At 34.1% G+C, this 22848-nt stretch overlaps 1 protein-coding gene across 10 annotated transcripts in view; it reads right to left on the bottom strand.

The window, feature by feature from the left end:
• The window catches only part of Sox102F (transcription factor Sox102F), a 417100-nt gene that overhangs the window by 84672 nt on the left and 309580 nt on the right, over positions 1-22848 (bottom strand). The window contains exon 1 of one of the 10 annotated variants that reach the window (XM_043213666.2): positions 7963-8204. The exons of 8 other annotated variants lie outside the window; for them this stretch is intronic. In XM_043213666.2, coding sequence (XP_043069601.1) covers positions 7963-8112 — 150 coding nt within the window. In that variant the 5' untranslated portion in view covers positions 8113-8204. Of the gene's footprint in view, positions 1-7881; positions 8205-22848 lie in introns of those variants that run through there. One more of the 10 variants, XM_043213668.2, reaches the window with a different exon arrangement.

Below are 22848 nucleotides of genomic sequence, written 5' to 3'. Positions count from 1 at the left end.
ATAATACAAAATCTAAAAAAAGTCCCAAACTTCTATTTTCAAAAATACCAAAGTTGGTATTTCTACCAAAACCATTTCCGATCGTTTAGTTATATGGCAGCTATAAGATATAGTCGACCGATCCTTATGAAATTTGGTAGGTCGGATTAACTGCCCAAAAATATATCTATCTGTACCAAGTTCCAGCTTTCTATCTTTAAAAACACGAAAGTTATACCATTTCCGATCAATCAGTTATATGGCAGCTATAGGATATAGTCGGCAGATCCCGGCCGTTCCGACTTATATACTGCGTGCAAAAGAAAGAAGGGTGTGTTGGAAATTTTAAGTCGATAGCTTTAAAACTGAGAGACTAGTTTGCGTAAAAACAGACAGACGGACAGACGGACATGCTCATATCAACTCAGGAGGTGATCCTGATCAAGAATATATATACTTTATAGGGTCGGAGATGTCTCCTTCACTGCGTTGCACACTTTTAACCAAAATTATAATACCCTCTGCAAGGGTAAAAAAATATAAGGGTATATTGCTTTGGCCATTGCATCTTCTGGTATTGCAGCAACTTTATTTGATGCAGGTAGATCAGCTCATTCAGAACTTAAGCTGCCATTAAACATTCAAAATAATCCAGATGCAGTGTGCAGCATAAAAAAACAATCGTCTATGGGCATAGTGCTGAAACAATGTAAAATAATTATTTTGGATGAATGCACTATGGCACGTTAACTTTCGCTTGAGGCATTGGATTGGACATTGAGAGATAAAAAAAAAAGATAAACTATTTGGCTCTTTGTTACTCCTTTCTGGTGATTTCAGACAAACTCTTCCCGTTATTCCACTTTCAACGTACGCTAATTAAATGATTGCGTGCTTAAAATCATCGCGACTGTGGCGTAATGTTGAAAAAGTACAACTGACGAGAAAAATCCGCCCAAAATTTTGTCTAAACAACTGTTAGATATTGGCGATGAGAAAGTAGCTGTACGTGAAAATACTGGATATACAGGAAAATTTTTATAAACAAAAATAAATAAAAAAAAATCAAGTAGCCCTTCTAGAAAACAAAAAGGGACAAAACAACGTTTGCCGGGGTTGATAGTATACGATACAAATTATTTATTTATTTAAAATTGTTTAAAAATTAAAAAAAAATATTTTCGTGTGATACTGAGCTTGTTCATTTTGAAAAATTAAAAAATGGTAACCTCTTTAAATTTAAATACAATACATATTATTCTGAAAAAAAATATTTTTTTATTTTATTTTATTCTATTCTATTTAGACTTATAAACTTAAGGCATTGAAATTGCATTCATTTTTGAGAATAATAAAATATATCTATTGAGGCACCAAATTTTGATTATTGATAAGAAAAAAATGCGATAGATTTTTCCGAACAAAAAGTTTTGTACGTGTGATTCATGATACCTATGCTATTTCTAATAATTAAGAAACCTCTTAACGAGCTAATTTATGGGTGACGAACCCGCTACCACACCCAAATTATCAGACATAAATTTTTTGCCAAATAAGTCAAATAAATAAAGTATTATAAATAAATAAGGTAAGGTAATAAGGTAAATAAATAAGGTATATAAGCCAAATAAATGCCAAATAAGGTATCCTCGGGCTTTGCCAAATACCTTTACCCTTGCAGTTAATATAGGATATATATGTAAAACGAATTTAATAATTAAAACCATTTAGAGGAATACAACATTTAAAACAAGAAAGAACGCCTATAGTTTTCCGACTCTTCTTTCACCCACAATTTAACTAACCTGTAAAACTTAAAATTTAACGGTATGGATCTCAGCAACAATTGTTTTTGCATACTTTTACGTTGGTCAAAAAAAAAAAAACTGAGGCCTCCTACGGGCACACCACCGATTCAATAGCTAAGCAGAATAAAAAGTCTATAATTCTTCTTAAAATTGTCCGATTTGACTGATTTGTAGGTGTAGATTAGCCATTAAAACAGTTTTTTAATCAAAACATTTCCAAACAAAATATACGAACTGGCGATACAATGCGATTGAAAGTGGGGCGTGGCAAAATTTTGATACAAACTTCATCTGCGCGGATACCTTACGAGTCCAATTTCCAAATCGGATATGTCTATCTCGAATTGTCTTCGTGATCCTCGCGTTCCAAATTGTAGCCAGTTTTTATGGGGAATGGTATTTATACAGGTATATCTCTTCTAAAAAGGCTAATTTGGATGAAATTAGTTTTTCAGATATAAATCATATATACGATTAGATTGGCACTAATAGTTTTTGAAAAATCCTTCCTTTACGATTATGTGGCGCAAGGCAAAAATTGAATTGCGTGGGCATTATAGGAGTCTCCATACCAAATACCAAATGCTATTTTCATATTGACTAAGCTTCTGATGCATAACACTTCTGTATAATTCAAATAAGAATACAAAATCGGTGTCCCGGGACTGCTCTCGACGGCCCTAATAATAGCTGCCGTATAACTGAACGATCGAAGCTTAGGATCTTTTTCGCGATTCGTACAATCCTAAATTTGTCTGATACTGAATTTTCTCATATAAATAAGTCGATTTTATACGATATACGAGGGTAGGCTGATAAGAAGTCGGACAAAGAAAATACGTTTTAAAAAAAAATTTTTTTTTCTCAACATAATCTCCTTTAAGACGTATGCACTTGGACCACCGATCCTCCAGTTTCCCAATACCTTCCATAAAATGGGATTTTTCCAGGTCCTCAAAATAAGCGTTTGTTTCACAGAATACCTGTTCATTTGACTGAAATTTCTTACCCCCAAGCCATTTTTTTAAGTTTGGAAATAGTAAAATAATAGTCACAGGGTGCTAAATGTGGAGAATAGGGTGGATGGGGTAGAATTTCGTAGTGAAATTCACACAATTTCGACACGGCTACAACGCTCTTGTGAGCGGGAGAATCGTCCTGGTAAAACAAAACTTTTTTCTTCGCCATGTGCGGCCCTTTCTACTTCAGCTCCGAAACAAATCGTCCCAAGAGATTGGAATAGTATTCTCCCGTAATTTTTCTGCCGTTTTCCAGATAATCCACATGAATTACACCTCGGGCATCCCAGAAAACTGTTGCCATCACCTTGTTGGCCGAAAAACCGATCTTTGCCTTTTTCGGTGCCGTTTCTCCAGTTGAAATCCATTGCTTTGCCTGTTCCTTACTCTCTGGTGTATGAATCCAGGTTTCGTCAACAGTCACAAAACGACGAAAAAATTCGTTTTTGTTTGCGTTAAGCAATGCCAAACTCTCCTTCGCAATGTGCAAGCGGTGGCGTTTATTTTCCATTGTGAGCAATCGCGGCACCCATCTTGACAAAAGCTTACTCATGTGTAAAAATTCGTGTAAAATATTTCCAACACGTTCCCGAGAAATGTTTAGAGCATTTGCACTCTCCCGCAGCTTGATTCGGCGATCATCCAATATCATTCCATAGACTTTATCCACAATTTGTGGTGTTGTCACCTCTCTGGGACGATCCGGGCGACCCGCGTTTAAATTCAGCAGTCCAATATTTTAGTATTGAAAACGATGGAGCTGAAAACTGAAATCTTATGACAGCACGATATTCGATTTTATTCATGTTGACGACAATGCAATAGTGAATGCGCTAAAAGTCCCGCCAAAAAATACCAGGGTTGATAAAACCGCATGAAACTTTCACAGTAATCAGCTAATAGAAAACACTAATCGAATAAAATATTTGCGAATTAAAAAAAAATTGTTTTCTTTGTTAGGCCGACTTTTTTCAGCCTACCCTCGTATGCTCCACCCGAAGATAAATATGTACATATGTAACTTTCCTTTTTTGTTTTATTGTAAAAAATTTTAACTAAGAAGATTTTTTAATTTTTTGATTTTGGATTTTTTTGGGTTTTTTCTTTTAATTGAACATTTTTGTACCTGAAATAAACTAATAAATAATATAATATTATAATAACAATATAAGCATTAAATAAGTATGACTGGGATCGGTTGATTTTGTCTACTTGCTCATATACAATGTATTGATGGGAAATGCCATAACTATTTGTTTTTACGATAGAAGTTTTTTTCCCCAAATTTTGTCCAAAAGTGTGCAACGCAGTGAAGGAGACATCTCCGACCCTATAAAGTATATATATTCTTGATCAGGATCACCTCCTGAGTTGATATGAGCATGTCCGTCTGTCCGTCTGTCTGTCTGTCCGTTTCTACGCAAACTAGTCTCTCAGTTTAAGGGGAGGGTAAGGTCAAATCATGCGAAAAAAGCCATGTTTTTGTGATTTTTTTCCTGACGACACAGTTAAAATTTATTTATTCAACCCACGGTATATTAAAGTATGACATTAGAAGAATGTTTTATCAAATTTTTACAAAACAAGAAAGGAAAGCTAACTTCGGGCGGAGCCGAAGTGTATATACCCTTGCAGTTAAAACCGGATATATATCGCAAACATCGGATATAGTTGGCCGCTCCTTATGGGAATATGAATATATAATCCAATTTATTACAATACAAAATCTAAAAAAAGTCGCAAACTTCTATCTTCAAACATACCAAAGTTGGTATTTCTACCAAATACCATCTCCGATCGTTCAGTTATATGGCAGCTATAGGATATAGTCGGCCGATCGTTATGAAATTTGGTAGGTCGGATAAACTGACCAAAAATATAATCTGTACCAAGTTCCAGCTTTCTATCTTCAAAAACACGAAAGTTGGGTCATTTCCGATCGTTCAGTTATATGGCAGCTATAAGATATAGTCGGCCGATCCTTATGAAATTTGGCATGTCGTAATGTTTTGCCAAACATAGCGCTCGTGTCAAATTTGAACTCTCTAACTTTGAAAACACCAAAGTTATACCATTTCCGATCAATCAGTTATATGGCAGCTATAGGATATAGTCGGCCGATCCCGGCCGTTCCGACTTATATACTGCGTGCAAAGGAAAGAAGGGTGCGTGCAAAGTTTCAAGACGATAGCTTTAAAACTGAGAGACTAGTTCGCGTAGAAACAGACAGACAGACGGACAGACAGACGGACAGACAGACGGACTGCTGCCATATAACTGAACGTTCGGAAATGACCCAACTTTCGTATTTTCGAAGATAGAAGCTTGGGACTTTTTTTTAGATTTTTTATTGTAATTAATTGGTTTTATTATGATGTAATCATAAGGATCGGCCAACTATATCCGATGTTTGCGACATATATACCGCGTTTTAACTGCAAGGGTATATCAACTTCGGCTCCGCCCGAAGTTAGCTTTGCTTTCTTGTTTTAAAATGATAGGATCGACCAACTAACTCAGATATTGGCGATTTATCTAATCCATATATATCCTACAATATGTTATATCCCAAATTAAGGTTAAATCAACGTAGTCTGCTCCCTTAGTCAGCTTTCCAATCTTGTTTGCACTGTACTAGATGCCATTTGAAAATGCCCATTTTTTTTTATATCTGATCCGTATATACATACTTTAAAATGTATACTACAAGAGTATAGGTATTTCTTGTATTTTACCCTCTTTTACCCCAACAGGGCAATGATCTAAAACATTGCGCCCACAATACCAAGCTATAGATTTTTTATAATGTGAAAAATCACTTAAATTCGCCACCGCAATCCTTTGATCTTAATCCTACTGAGCATCTATGTGACCTCAGAATTCGTTAAGACACCATAACATCCAAGGATATGCTCAAAAGGGTCATTCAGGAAGAATGGAGTCAAATACCGGTAGAGGATACGGCGAAATTGGTCCACTCCATGCCAAATTGGTTGACTGAAGTTATTAAGGGGTTATATACAGTTGTACCGCGCAAAAATATGGAATTTTATCGATTTTTTTTTTGACACCATAGAAAATATGTTTTACTAAAATGTTTTACTGACGTTGTTTAGTACATGTTTCTGAGTACTTAATTAAATTTTTTTATAAAAAAATATTACATAACAAAAATGTCATAGTCGAATTCCCGGATCGTCTCTTTTCGATGGTGTCATGCGGTGGACATGATTTCTCGAAAACGGTTCATCCGAAATCCAAAATTCAAAAAAGTTTAGTTAGTATATTGTATTGTCTAGTCCGTGAACGAGGGATTTTTAAAAATTTTGATTAAAAAAAAAATGGCGACGTTTTTAACAAAAAATGTACTTTTTCAAGGTATAAGATTTTCGTTTTTTGTGCTTTTGAAAAGGAGTTTTCAAAAAAATAAAAGTCCCTCGTTCACAGACTAGCTAATATTCTAATAAATAAGTGGTCCAAATTTGGTGTTGATCGGATTAGTAGTTTTTTAGAAATCGTGTCCACCGCAAAGGTAATTTCTCAAAAAAAAGATTCTGAGTTAATCGCGTTTAAAGTTTCAAGTTTGTTCAAGTTTTATATGCAGATAGTGAGCTATAAATAGAGAGTATTCCCAATAGAATATACCTAAAGAACATGCAATAAAAAAAAAATCGATTTTTTCATATATCACAACTGTATATAACCCCTTAAACGAAAAGGATATTCAACTTCGTACTAACATATAAAAAAAAAAGTTTTTTTTTTTTTTTTGAATACAGAAAAAAAAATTTTTTTTATATTTTAAATTCTGTACGCATACTTTTTTCTATATTATCTTAAGTTGAAGCGCTAGATACTTACAAAAAGTTACATACCATTAAAGCTAATAAAATGTACTACTTTGTATAAAAACAAGAAAGGAAAGCTAACTTCGGGCGGAGCCGAAGTTTATATACCCTTGCAGTTAAAACCGGATATATATCGCAAACATCGGATATAGTTGGCCGATCTTTATGATTACATCATAATAAAACCAATTAACTAAAATACAATATCTAAAAAAAGTCCCAAACTTCTACCTTCAAAATAACGAAAGTTGATATTTCTACCAAGTACCATTTCCGATCATTCAGTTATATGGCAGCTATAGGATATAGTCGGCCGATCCTAATGAAATTTGGTAGGTTGGATCAACTGGCCAAAAATAGAATCTGTATTGAGTTTCAGCTTTCTATTTTCAAAAACACGAAAGTTGGGTCATTTCCGATCTTTCAGTTATATGGCAGCTATAAGATATAGTCGGACGATCCTGAAATTTGGCATGTCGTATTATTTTGCCCAAAATAGCTCTCGTGTCAAATTTGAACTCTCTAACTCTAAAAACATCAACGTTATACCATTACCGATCAATCAGTTATATGGCAGCTGTAGGATATAGTCGGCCGATCAGGGCCGTTCCGACTTATATACTGCGTACAAAGGAAAGAAGGGTGTGTGCAAAGTTTCAAGTCGATAGCTTTTAAACTGAGAGACTAGTTCGCGTAGAAACGGACAGACAGATGGACAGACGGACATGCTCATATCAACTCAGGAGGTGATCCTGATCAAGAATATATATAACTAATAACGCCGATTACCGTTGTATTCACAAAGAAAACAGATAATCTTGAAGACGTACGAATATTTTTTTTTGCCGAATTTTAAGCCCTTGTTTTGCTTTTCTTTTTATATTTATATACTCAATAAAAATAATTAAACTTTTATTTAATAATATGTTTTGAAAAATCAGTTTTTAATAGAAAAAAATAAAAACACTGCCAAAAATTTCTTTTTGGCAGAAATAAGCCTTTATATAAGTATATTTCAGTGTCCGAATAATTTCTTTGCTGACTGTATGTATGTAGAAAGTGCTTAAAATCGGTTCAAAAGATATTTTTAAATAACAAACAAGCTATTATTTTGGCTAAATCAATACATGTATGTATGTACATTCATATGTATGTACATACATATGTATGTATGTATCCCACTCTAAAGCTTAATAAAGAGTTCGTATCATAATTCATCAGGCTCACCTCTCGCATCGTCAATATTTGTGCCATTACATTAATGTGTACAAAATAAGTTAGTGTTTAATAAATGCGTGACTTTCTTACAAAGATATGCGGGCCGATATTATACCTATGTATATACATACATAAGTATACATGTATTTGTACGTAACTGTTGGCATCTAATTCTTCTTTCTTGAATAAAGCGTTCAGTAATCCTCGAACGAACACTTTAGCCAAATGACCACTGTTCATATAACTTGCGATTTCATTCGATAACCTACACCTTTCCGCCCTCGCTGCTGTTCCCGTCGAGTCATGACGAAATACCACGAAATACTGACTCTGGTGGCGCTGTCGTCAACTGGAGATTCCAGAATTTAACAATAATTTGTCCGAGATGATTTAAGAGCTGAAGCGTTAGGAAAAGTTCACCAAATTTGTTCTCTTTGCTTCTCTTTGGCTCTTTTTAGTGAAACAACTTTCTCATTTCAACACGAGTCGTTTTCCCATAAGCATCTCCCCACTTTTAAAAGAATACAAAAACAATACTTAGGAGTGGTTGGCTGGGAATTTCCGTATATGTTTGTGGGCGTGGATTTAATTGTTTTGAATGTATATACATATGTATGTATATAAATACATAGCTGAACAGTGCCCGCTGAGGTACGTGCTCGCTCCTTTTCTCTCTCTCATTGTATTAAAATTTCTCTCTCTTCTGAATTTCTATCTTTTTCTCACTCAACCCCCAAATCATGTCACCATGTATCCGTCAGCATTTTTATATTTCTGTCCCTATCTAGCATTTGATGGTGGCTGTGATGTTAATACAGACAGCACAAAAAATCTTTGTGTTTCTTCTTGACTTCGAATTCAATACCTAGGAGGGAAATCGAAAGAAACGCCTATTGTCAAACACAATATTTGTACATAAATATAAATGTACTTGATGTGGGAGTCGCACATAATCGGCAAGCTCCTCCCCTAAATGAACATTCACTCCAATGTAGTGGTGGTTCCGTTACTGTTCCGCTTGTTTCAGCCAATTGTCTTGTCAATTGTTTGATATTGTAGTTCCCGCATTGCGTTTTGGTTGGTCGATGAAAAACGGAAATCTGCTAACGTGTAGATACATACTTAAAGAAGAAGAAGCCGCCAGAGCATAGAACATATAAATATCTATGTACTTTCTATTTATTATATGTTTGTGTACATATGGTATATAACCATACATACACTCATATATGTACAAATATATAAATGTCCTTTGTTTCTAAGAACATACATACATATGTATAATTTGACAATAGGCTAAAAGCCGGACAGAACTTAATTGGACTATATACACACATGTATGTAAATACATACATACACATATGTGTATATATGTATATTATATTGATACGTATAGAAATAGATATGTACGTCACAAAACGTATAAATATGTACACATGTAGATTATACACTTACATTTACATTTTATTTGTAATTTTAAAATATTTGTAAGACACTTTATAACGGTTTATGAAAAACATAGGGCTTACTTATAAAAATACGTATTCTGACAGGTTTTATGTCTTTTATGTATATCTTACATATGTATGTATATGTACATACCAACCTACATGTTCTTAAAATTGTACAAGGCTAATCAACTTAAAGGGTTGATAAGCTTATCAGTCTAAAATTTTGACACAATCTTCTTGGATTTTTTATTCCAACAATAATTGATTTATTTATTTTCAAAAGTGAATTTCTATTTTTTTTCGACAATTTAATTTAAAATCCTTCGTTAAAAAAAAAAGCATTTACGTATTCTTCAAAAGAATTATTACAAGTTTTTTGATTTTGGATATTCCGCAAACATCAATGTTCCATAAGTAGAAAAAAAAATATTTTTATGTATGTATATACCGGATCTTAAGTGCAAGAGTGTATCAATTTCGGCACCGCTTTCGTTTCGAAAACTATTTTTAAAAAAATTTTAAAGCTTTTAATTAAAAATTTAAAAAGCTTTTTGTTAAAAAAAAAAATTTTAAATAACTTGTATATAAAATTTTATTTCATTAATATGAAACATAACTACTGTACTAGGTTGAAGCCTTTCGAAGGTTTATGTTCACGCTAAATTATGTTTATTAGATACGAAAGAAAAACGAAAATATATTCACAAAGAGCCATTGATTCACACGAGGCCTTATTTTTACATTGCCAAATAATTGGCGCGCTACTTTTGGCGCCGTTTTATCGCCTACGTCTCCTTCAGCTGTTTTCGACTTAATTAGTGAAAAGAAGGCATCGCACAAACTCATATCTCTACCATGTTAAATGCGTTTTGAACGAATCTTGTAAGGACCCCCTTACTTAAAGTTTAGGAGGTGGTTTGCTGGGTACTGATATAGAGTCATAGAGTTATACGCAATTGCGCGACCCAAAAAACCCAACATTTTTAAAATTTTCTTACGAAGAGAAATTGAAATGTTTCAAGACAATTATTATTAACTAGAAGCTACTTTTATGTTGATAATGTCATGTCGATCATGTACATATGTATTTCAAAAATCGGATAATGTTTTTTTCGAAAAGCATCAAAGTTATGTCATTTCCAATAAATTAGTTATATGAAAGCTTTAAGATAAAGTCGATCCATCCCGGGCGTTCCGACTTATAATTTATAACGGCTCTGGAGGTGAACATGATCCAGATTATATGTACTTTATAGGGTCGGAAATGCACATTTTTCATCAAAATTATAATATCCTCTGCATGGGTATAACAATATAGGACGGATAAGGCGAGTACCTGACTATGGGATACTCAACCCGGTACTCAACTCTTCCATACAAACCTTAACTAACCTTTATAAGTAAAGAGTCCCATTTTGTTTGCATACTTTTTTATGTTATGGAAATAACATCTAGCAAAATCAAAGTAGTAGATACTCCAAAAACTGCCCAATTTGGCTTTATTTTGACTAGTAGGTATAGATTACCCATTGGAATAGTTTTGCATCAAAATACTTCTCAAAAAATTTAATAACTATCACACGAACAATGAACAATATTAATGAACAAGATTTCTGTTTTAGGGCCGGGAGTGGGTGTGGCTAAAATCTTAATCCACGCGTTAAAGAGCGATTTATTTTTGAAAAACTTGTAGTGCCAAACTATTTATTAAGTTGATTTATAAGAGAAAAACAAAATTTCATCCAAAAAAGCCTTTGTTAAAGGAGATATACCTGTATAAATACCATTTCCCATGAAAACGGGCTACAATTTTGAACGCGTGGAATTTGAAGACTATAAGAGATAGAGCTATCCGATTTGAAACTTTGACGTATGGTATCCGCGCAGATCAAGTTTGTATTAAAATTTTGACACGCCCACTATCATTCTTATTATAGCGCCAGTTTGTACATTTTTATACCCTTGCAGAGGGTATTATATTTTTGTCCAAAAGTGTGTAACGGAGTGAAGGAGACATCTCCGACCCTATAAAGTATATATATTCTTGATCAGGATCACCTCCTGAGTTGATATAAGCATGTCCGTCTGTCCGTCTGTCTGTCTGTCCGTTTCTACGCGAACTAGTCTCTCAGTTTTAAAGCTATCGTCTTGAAACTTTGCACACACCCTTCTTTCCTTTGCACGCAGTATATAAGTCGGAACGGCCCGGATCGGCCGAATATATCTAATAGCTCCCATATAACTGATTGATCGGAGATGGTATAACTTTTGTGTTTTTAGAGTTAGAGAGTTCAAATGCCAAATTTCATAAGGATTCAAATTTCAAAATCGAAAATGAACCAACTTTCGTGTTTTTGCAGATAGAAAGCTGAAACTTAATACAGATTCTATTTTTGGCCAGTTGATCCAACCTACCAAATTTCATTAGGATTGGCCGACTATATCCTATAGCTGCCATATAACTGAACGATCGGAAATGGTATTTGGTAGAAATACCGTATTTCATCAATCAACTTTCGTAATTTTGAAGATAGAAGCTTGGGACTTTTTTTTAGATTTTTTATTTTAATTAAATGGTTTTATTATGATGTAACCATAAGGATCGGCCAACTATATCCGATGTTTGCGATATATGTATATCCGGCTTTAACTGCAAGGGTATATCAACTTCGGTTCCGCCCGAAGTTAGCTTTCCTTTCCTGTTTTTAAAATGTTATGATACCAAACTGTTTCAATGGCTAATCTACACCTAGAAATTAGACAAATCGGACAATTTTAAGAGAAATTATAGACTTTTTAGCCATAGGTGGTAGAAAGAACTCAGCGGTTTGTTGTTTTGCCCAAGCGCAAGAGTGTGCAACAAAAATTTCTTGCGGAGAGTCTATACTTTAAAGGTTACTTAAGTTGTGGGTGGAAGAGATGAGTTGTACCCAGTGGTATAATAAAGTTTTATTTTTGTTGCAGAGTGGAAAACTCTAGAACAAAAATTGCTTTTTTACCCTACCTACTACTTCCATTGAAGAAAATCTAGACAAATGACAAATCGACGGTTGGCAAATGTTTGAATACAAACGATATAAATAAAACAATACTTCTCAATTGAAATATCACTCATTCATATTATACGCACACAGAAAATGTTTAATTGTTTGGCTATGTTATGCATATACATACATACATACATATAGTGTCTCCTCGCGCACGCTAAGACATACCACTATAGGAAATATGCCCCCTTTTTGGGCCAAAAATAATATATCAAGAACGAAACAAGATATTTAAGTTTTAATTTTTTATTTGAGTTCACATGGTCAATAGATTTAAGATTTAAAATAAATGGTGGCGTGGCGCCGCCCACTTTTTAAGAAACACATTCTAACTCAAAAACTAAGCAAGATATTTAGATTTTAATTTTTGATTTGAGTTTATATGGTCAAAAGAACTCAGATTTGAAAGAATTGTGGGCGCGACACCGCGCCCTATTTAAAAATAACAAGCTAACTCAAAAACTAAGAAAGATATTTCGATTTGGTTATTTTTTAGTGTTTTATAAAGCCATAGTCTTCTTTTAGAAAAGTAGGTGTGGTTTTTTTTTTTAATTAAAAATCTTTTATTTCTTTTAAATTTAAATCGGTTTTGCACTAGTCTCACAGCTAACAGCTTATATTCACATATAAGGTTTTGAGGTTGCCTCCTTTAGGGGAGGTTCTTAGGAGAGCGTTTCAAACATACCCATGATAACAAGAAAGCTATCTAAAGGCAAAGTTTCTAAAAACTTTAAACGCGTTTTTCTCGGAACCATGTTTTTAAACCTCTTGTCGCGCACAGGGCTCGTTCTATTGATCCGATTTCCTTCATTCACAAAATGTTTAAAAGTGCATACTTTTTTGTATGCCTTATACCTAAAATTGGCATAAAAAATTATTTATTTATAATTTTTAAACGAGATTAAAGTAAAACAAGAAAGGAAAGCTAACTTCGGGCGGAGCCGAAGTTTATATACCCTTGCAGCTAAAACCGGATATATATCGCAAACATCGGATATAGTTGGCCGATCCTTATGAAATTTGGTAGGATGGATCAAAATATAATCTGTACCAAGTTCCAGCTTTCTATCTTCAAAAACACAAAAGTTGGGTCATTTCCGATCGTTCAGTTATATGGCAGCTATAGGATATAGTCGGCCGATCCTAATGAAATTTAATAGGTTGGATCAACTAACCAAAAATAGAGTCTGTACTAAATTCCAGCTTTCTATCTTCAAAAACACGAAAGTTGGGTCATTTCCGATCGTTGAGTTATATGGCAGCTATAGGATATAGTCGGCCGATCCTTATGAAATTTGGCATGTCGTATTATTTTGCCAAAAATAGCTCTCACGTCAAATTTGAACTCTCTAACTCTAAAAACACCAAAGTTATACCATTTCCGATCAATCAGTTATATGGCAGCTATAGGATATAGTCGGCCGATCCGGGCCGTTCCAACTTATTTACTGCGTGCAAAGGAAAGAAGGGTGTGTGCAAAGTTTCAAGACGATAGCTTTAAAACTGAGAGACTAGTTTGCGTAGAAACAGACAGACGGACAGACGGACATGCTCATATCAACTCAGGAGGTGATCCTGATCAAGAATATATATACTTTATAGGGTCGGAGATGTCTCCTTCACTGCGTTGCACACTTTTGGACAAAATTATAATACCCTCTGCAAGGGTATAAAAAAAGAGATAAAATGTCAATTTTTTTTTAAACGTCCATGAAATTGGTTTATTTTTTACCAAAATCAATTGTCGTTAGGTATAAGGCATAGGAAATTCCATCAATTTTAATGAATTATATACATTTCTAATTTAAGTTCACTAGCAGCGGCCCTACACTCGACAAAGCAGAAAAATAGAGGTCTACGAGATCCGCCATTTTGAATCCGCCATTTTGAATTTCCTGAATATTGAATATTTTTTTTAATCGTTAATAAACAACGAATCAAAGTTCAAAAGCATAAGTTCGTATGTCTTTTCATTTTCCCGCAATCCATTCTCAAAGTGTGCTTATTTTCGGAAAAATCCAAAGAAACTCCCCTTAAATTATGAATTTCTTCGAAAGTGCATAGAAGTGCGTTTTCATATTTCACAATCTACAACATGGACTAAATTACAATGTTTGACTGGGTTTGGCTTAGTTTAAATCTCTTTTTAAAAATTTATTTCTAAAAATTTCTTTTGCTAGACTACTTATATTTTCACTTTATTAAAAAGACAACACAAGTTTTTTGGACACTTCACATACACAAACAAATAATACAAACCAAATTGAAAAGTAATCATTTCAAAACTTTTGATTTTATCCATAAAATTTTCAGTATTCGCGTTTTTAAAATCGCACCAAAAAATCGTAAATTTTAAGCTCATGTAAATGTTAACTTCAACAGCTGTTTTTAACAGCAGATTTCTCGCAGTGGCCCCATCTATGAACATTTCTGGTATGCAATATGAAAAATGTGAATGATGTGCAGTTAAAATTATTTAAATCCTTTAACATTCAAAAAATGGTTTTTGGCCAGAAAAAGTGGTCAAGTGCATCCGCTTCGTCACCTTGTAATATATTTCCACAATGATATACATACATACATATATGTATATCGGATCGTAAGTATGTACAAATGTACATCACTATGCACGGCAGTGAAAAAGGTAGCGAGTCGCATGCGTGCGCGTAAAAACATTATACATAGCCGAAGAATTAAATACTGCTTGTGTGCGTCTGATCAAAATGAGTCATACATATGTATGTATGTACATATATGAAACGAAAGAAATGATCTAAGTCAGTGAGATGCAAACTCTAATTTTCCATAGCACGCGTGCATAGGGTCGGAAATTCTTCCGCAGGGCTGGCGGGACACTGACAGTGAGAGCACTGTCAAATTTCTTAGAAGCTCTCTCATTTGCTGCAATATTGCCTCATTTGACAGCCCAAACTAAAAAAAAATGTTTCCACTGAAAAAAATTTTCAGAAATTGGGTTAGAAAAAGTTTTCTCCATAGGAAAATATAGATAGGGATCTTTAAAAACGTTTGAATTAAAAAATTTGTATTCACTGAATTGGGTGCTGTGGGGACATTAGTGCCAACTAGTAGAATTCTCCAATTCTTTTTCCCCAATAACATTCTAATTTTGAATACGCGTCGATTGACTTTTAAACTATCCCAATCCGACTTTTTATTTTGAAGTTCAATAACCGATTTATCATCTTCTTTTAAAAATAAACCTATAAGTGTCCTTTTTGTCTGTTTGGACAATTTTTTTCCCACAATCCTAAAAAAAAGTTTGTTCTTCAAATTGGTTTTACCGATTTAAGTCACGTTTATTTTGGAGATAGACGAAACATACATATATAGCTTACATCTAAGATAACTCTTGAATGCAAGCTACAGGACTATAAGCGAAGCTACCAATTTTGTGCAGCCGCCTGCATGCACTGTGAAGATAGGCGTTACGTACTCATATAACTATGTATATCCATATATTATATGTACATACGTAAGATTGATAATTTTCTTTTTTGGACTTGTTCTTAAATTAGAGCCATAGGATATGGCATAGAGAATCCTTTAATGCCCATGCAGTTCATGTTTTTTATACCCTTGCAGAGGGTATTATAATTTTGTCCAAAAGTGTGCAACGCAGTGAAGGAGACATCTCCGACCCTTTAAAGTATATATATTCTTGATCAGGATCACCTCCTGAGTTGATATGAGCATGTCCGTCTGTCCGTCTGACCGTCTGTCCGTCTGTCTGTTTCTACGCAAACTAGTCTCTCAGTTTTAAAGCTATCGACTTGAAACTTTGCACACACCCTTCTTTCTTTTGCACGCAGTATATAAGTCGGAACGGCCCGGATCGGCCGACTATATCCTATAGCTGCCATATAACTGATTGATCGGAAATGGTATAACTTCGGTGTTTTTAGAGTTAGAGAGTTCAAATTTCACATGAGAGCTATTTTTGGCAAAATAATACGACATGCCAAATTTCGTAAGGATCGGCTGACTATATCCTATAGCTGCCATAGAGGTCAGTTTATCCGACCTAACAAATTTCATAACGATCGGCCGACTATATCTTATAGCTGCCATATAACTGAACGATCGGAAGATAGAAGTTTGGGACTTTTTTTAGATTTTGTATTGTAATAAATTGGATTATATATTCATATTCCCATAAGGAGCGGCCAACTATATCCGATGTTTGCGATATATATCCGGTTTTAACTGCAAGGGTATATACACTTCGGCTCCGCCCGAAGTTAGCTTTCCTTTCTTGTTTTTTTTTTAATTTAATCTACGCTCCTTTCCGCCCCCATAAGTTTAAAATTTCTGTAGCGCCAGTACACAAAAATTTGTAATGCCGAACATTTCCTATAGTTTCCTATACAATTCAAAAATAAATTTTAAGTACCATAATTGCCAGATAATGTGTGGGTGGAAAAGATGAGTACATGGTATAATATAGTCGGGAAACTCTACTAGCTACAATAGCTACAATTTAAGCTTTTTAAATTGTAAATTTTAAAATTTTTAAATACCATTTATTTAGTTTTTTTTTTTAAATTCTTAACGCTTGTTTTATTTTAAAACGCGTCTGTCTCGGATATCATAAAAGATAGAATTTGATTAGACAATAAGACTTCTTGGTACGCTTCCTCACGCCCCCAAAAATAAAATCTTTATGTAGCACCAGTTTTGAAAATTTTTAGGATTAGTTTTGATGGCCAACAATTCCAATGTCTAATTATATCTACAAAATAAAATTCATCCAAATAGACAGATTTTTGGAGGAGTTATACACTTTTCATTCTGCTTCTCCATAGGATTGGTTCAGTTATTTTTTCCAAAACAGGACGGGATGAATTGTTTCGTAGAATGTATAGGTCGTTCTGACAGAGGATCATTGTAGTCCAAACTTATCACCCTAACAGGACTACAAAAAAGTTGCAATCCTAATTAAAAACAAGAAAGGAAAGTTTTTCAATTTATTATAATACAAAATTTAAAACAAGTCCCAAACTTCTATCTTTAACAATACCAAAGTTGGTATTTCTACCAAAAACCATTTCCGATCGTTCAGTTATATGGCAGCTATAGGATATAGTCGACCGATCCTTAAAAAATTTGGCACGTCGTATTATTTTGCCAAAAATAGCTCTTGTGTCAAATTTGAACTCTCTAACTCTAAAAACACCAAAGTTATACCATTTCCGATCAATCAGTTATATTGCAGCTATAGGATATAGTCGGCCGATCCGGGCCGATCCGGGCCGTTCCGACTTATATACTGCGTGCAAAGAAAAGAAGGGTGTGTGCAAAGTTTCAAGACGATAGCTTCAAAACTGAGAGATAAGTTCGCGTAGAAACAGACAGACGGACAGACAGACGGACAGACGGACATGCTCATATCAACTCAGGAGGTGATCCTGATCAAGAATATATATACTTTATAGGGTCGGAGATGTCTCCTTCACTGCGTTGCACACTTTTGACCAAAATTATAATACCCTCTGCAAGGGTATAACAAGAAAGCAAAGCTAACTTCGGGCGGAGCCGAAGTTGATATACCCTTGCAGCTAAAACCGGATATATATCGCAAACATCGGATATAGTTGGCCGATCCTTATGATTACATCATAATAAAACCAATTAATTACAATAAAAAATTTAAAAAAAAAGTCCCAAGCTTCTATCTTCAAAAATACGAAAGTTGATATTTCTACCAAATACCATTTCCGATCGTTCAGTTATATGTCAGCTATAAGATATAGTCAACCGATCGTTATGAAATTTGTTAGGTCGGATTTACTGACCAAAAATATAATCTGTACCAAGTTCCAGCTTTCTATCTGCAAAAACACGAAAGTTGGGTCATTTCCGATCGTTCAGTTATATGGCAGCTATAAGATATAGTCAGCTGATCCTTATGAAATTTGGCATGTCGTATTATTTTGCCAACAATAGCTCTCATGTCAATTTTGAACTCTCTAACTCTAAAAACACCAAAATTATACCATTTCCGATCAATCAGTTATATGGCAGCTATGGGATATAGTGGGCCGATCCCGGCTGTTCCGACTTATATACTGCGTGCAAAGAAAAGAAGGGTGTGTGCAAAACTTCAAGTCGATAGCTTTAAAACTGAGAGACTAGTTTGCGTAGAAACAGACAGACGGACAGACGGACATGCTCATATCAACTCAGGAGGTGATCCTGATCAAGAATATATATACTTTATAGGGTCGGAGATGTCTCCTTCACTGCGTTGCACACTTTTGGACAAAATTATAATACCCTCTGCAAGGGTATAAAGATTAAACTTCTTCTTCTTAATTAAAAAATTAAAAGTTTACCTATCAAGCTTTGGAGTTAGGGACCTTCGGGACCCCATATTACGAGAAGTAAAAATTCAATTCTGAAATTTTCTTCTTTACCTAATGAACTTTGGTACTATTTTTTGATAACAAAAATCAAAAGTGACAGAAATTTTTTTTTGTTTTATTTGTTTATTTGGTTATATCATCAAAAGCAGAGGTAAATCAGTCATATGCTTATTCAGTGGGCACGAGTTAGTGGTGGTATGTAGGCTTTCAAGCAGGAAGAAGATCAAAGGACAATTTCCTGATTGTTTTATTCCTTTATTTTATTTTGTTTGCGCTCGGTTTCCTTTTGCCTCGTGTCGCTGTGTATATGTTGGTTAAGTTGTATTGTTGGTTTTTGGGCGTATGTTGTTTTTTCTTATTTGTATTTTTGTTTACATTGACAGTCACAGTTGTACTGCTTGAATTTCCATCCTTATTTTAGCCGCCCGTCTTGGTCAAACTTATTCATTTATTTGTTTATTTTCATTATTAAATTGTACCTAAGTTGTTTATGCACTTTTGTTTCATCTTTTTATGTTTTTTTTATGTTTTAAGGCATTTGGAAATTCCTATTGAGTTCCAAAATAATCATTTTATATAAGTTTATATAAATATATGTGATCATAGAACGAATTATTTGCCAAAGTGTCTGATTATGATGATGATTAAAAATGCCGGCAGATGCATAAATATAAATGCTTTCTTTTTATACCCGGTACTGGTATTAGGGTATATTTTAGTCGTGTTAATGTATGTAACATAGAAAAGGAATCAACTCCGACCCCATAAAGTTTATATATTCTTGATAAGTATCAAGAGCCGAGTTGATACAGCCACGTATGTCCATCAGTCTGTTCCTATGAACGCGTGGATCCCAGAGACTATAAGAGATTAAGCTATAGAATTTGGCATGGAGACTCCTACAATTCCCACGCAGTTCCAGTTTACTTGCAATTACTGCAATTTATTTTGTCCACGCTCCCCTCTATTTTTTTGTTTTGATGCCAAACTGCCACATACAAATCAAAAAGCAGCCAAACCAGACAATTTTTCGAGGAGTTTCCCTACTAAATAGGTAGTATGCACTATAGAAAATTTGACCACTTGTTCCACTGCCAAAATTAATATCTCAAGGACGAAAAAGATATTTTAGTTCTAATTTTAAGTTCACATGGTCAATAGATTTAAGATTTAAAAAAAATTGTGGGAGTGGTTTTCTTGTGTTGTTTTGTCCAAGCGCAAAAGTATGCAACTTAAAGCTGAAAGCTTAAACTTTAAAGGTTACATAGTTAAATTGTGGGTGGAAGAGATGAGTATCGGGTATAACATAGTCGGGAAACTCGACTATAGACGTCCTTTCTTGTTTAGATCTATTTTATGTGCTTATTATAAATTCCCTTGTTAAATAAACATTTGATAAATAAATTTCACATTAAATCTTAAAAGCTCTTCCACTTTTTATTGCATTTAAAAAAAATTTAAAATGTACATTTACCCAGGACCTCATTAACACCGCGAAACAAATTGGACACAATGGAGTTTTTGAAGTAGACTTTCAGAGCCCACCACCAACGGCGGCGTGCTGTGTGGGATATTCAATAAAATGAAAGGCATGGAGATACGGAGTTTTTGAAATGGTGATTGTTGGAAGAATGTTTTGTTTGTGACCAAACAATTTGGTAATCCCCAACCGCACATACATACATACATACTTATCCCATCGACGAGTGTGGCGAATTCATATTCCAATTTGTGGGAAGGATGTCACTGTTTACTTTAGTAACTTCTATGTAGATATTCTATCACAAGTCTTACCTTCATTCTATTTCGACACCTGCGCATTTATATGAATGTGTGTATGTGCATATGTTGAAGAGCAGCACGTGTTCAAGTACAACGTATAGACAGATTATGTACAGTGGTCAGACACTGGTATTGAGCCTTGTCCGTAGTGGAAGAAAATATAGGCATTCAAAGTAAATCAGGATAGAAAAATATCGTCGCGATTCCGCGCCACAATCTTTAGAAAACCGTAAAATTAATAAACACTTCTACTCTGAGCTGCTGTTGAGTAAAGTTTTAAGAGCTTAGTCTATTTGTAGTATAGTGTGGAGTAAGTTCATGCAACAAAAAGATTCGATAGGTAGAGGTTATGGCAACCGAACTAAATTCAATTTATATTTTTGAACCATATTAAACTATTATTAATGCGTTAGTATTGTTTCTATAATTGTTTAAAGGAAGTGTTTTACTGTTGCAATATTTTTTTTTTTTTTTATTTAAGTGAAATGTTAGATCCGTCGTTACTGGATAAAATGAGTTAACTATAATAACTAAAAATAAGAAAAGTAGGCTAATTCGAGTTACCCGACTGTATTATACGCGGTACTCATCTTTTCCAGTCACACTTTAACCATCTTTTGAACATTAACGGTATGGGTTCTCAGCAAGAAATTTTTGTTGCATTCTGTTGCGCATGAGCCTATAACTCCTCTAAGGTCTATTGTCTAGAAGACTAAAGTCTATAAGTCTATAACTCCTCTAAAAATTGTCTGATTTGGCTGCTTTTTTATTTTTAAGTGTAGATTAGCCATTGGAACAGTTTGGCACCAAATAATTTTCCAAAAACATTAACGAACTGGTGCTACAACCAGATTTCTGCTTTGGTCTCTGCTTATACCGTACGAGTCCCAGTTCCAAATCGGATAGCTATATATGTATATATTTTTTTTTTTTTTTGCGGTCTCTTATATCTCTTATAATCTTAAATTCTTCAGTATGAAATTCACAATTTGTGGGGGCGGAAGAAGGGGTTTTAACTGAAACTTCTTGGTCATTGTAAAAGTCGCTATCCCGAATTCGTCGGCTCTAAATCTTAAAGTTTCTGAGATAAACGTGTTCATACGGACAGACGGACGGACTGACGGACATGCTGATGGTGATCCTGATCAAGAGTCTTTATTCTTTATAGGGTCGGAGATTTCTCCTTCAATGCCTTGCACACTTTTGACCAAAGCTATAATACTTTTTGCAAGGATAAAAAAATGGAGCCAAAATTTAAAGAGTTCTGATTTGAATAGATACTAAGTCTTCTAACCTTCATTATTTCCTCTGAGACTAATTGTCTCAAATTTTAATAATAAACGGATAGTTATGATAAAATTATGGTTAGTATGGTTAGTCACTAACGTGGTGAAAAGCTGGTAAGCAGTAATGTATATACGCATATTATACATACATATATATTATGTATATTTAAAATGACACAGATTGGTTTATAAAAAAACATATACAAACATATGCATATTTTAATATAATAATACTATTTATTAAGGTAATAACCTAGCTCAAGATTTTAGGTTATTGGAATTATCAGAAAGAAATACTGATTTTGATAAGATTACATTGACGATGCAATCTTTCATGCTATTAAAATTCATTGTAAGGATTGGAACGCTGACTGTCAATATGGATAAAAATAAAAATATTCCGGTAACCACAACACTGCAACCACCACCAAGATAACGCCTAGTTGTCGAATGAATTCCCAAGAGACCGTTTCTGTCGCCGAAAGCTAAAAAAAAACCGTTAATATTGTAATAACCAGAGGTACATCGCAAGCAGGATGAAATAACATTACAAATTACCCTGATGACACGCTGCGTCACCGCTTCAAAGACTTACTCCATCTTCTATGGTTATCGTGGTGTACATAAATTGGCTTCTAATGTTACAGTGACTTTAAGAAAAGTTTTTCTTTATATGTATAATATTGCACAGTTCAATCATTTCGTTAGAAAGAAGACGAAAGACGACATACTTGTACATACGTTCCGGGTTTGAATAACAAACTCGTCTAAATCTTTTTAACTTCTAAATGTCTAAATCCTTCCAAGTAGTACTATATAGTAGTACTATTCACAATAGCATTTGAGAAATTTAACACCGTTATATTGTCGCATAAAAACGTTAACCTATTCGTTTATGCAGGCCATGCAAAAATATAAACAAAAATTAAAGACCCAAACAAAGTAGTGGAAACGTCTTCTAAAATTCTATCCAGTATAAAAAAAAAAGAATTGGGCAACTAAAAAACCTTTCAAATGGCATAAAGTA

Source organism: Drosophila bipectinata, chromosome 4 (assembly GCF_030179905.1).
Source record: "Drosophila bipectinata strain 14024-0381.07 chromosome 4, DbipHiC1v2, whole genome shotgun sequence".
Taxonomy (NCBI): domain Eukaryota; kingdom Metazoa; phylum Arthropoda; class Insecta; order Diptera; family Drosophilidae; genus Drosophila; species Drosophila bipectinata.
This window is presented reverse-complemented; position numbering and strand designations above follow the sequence as displayed.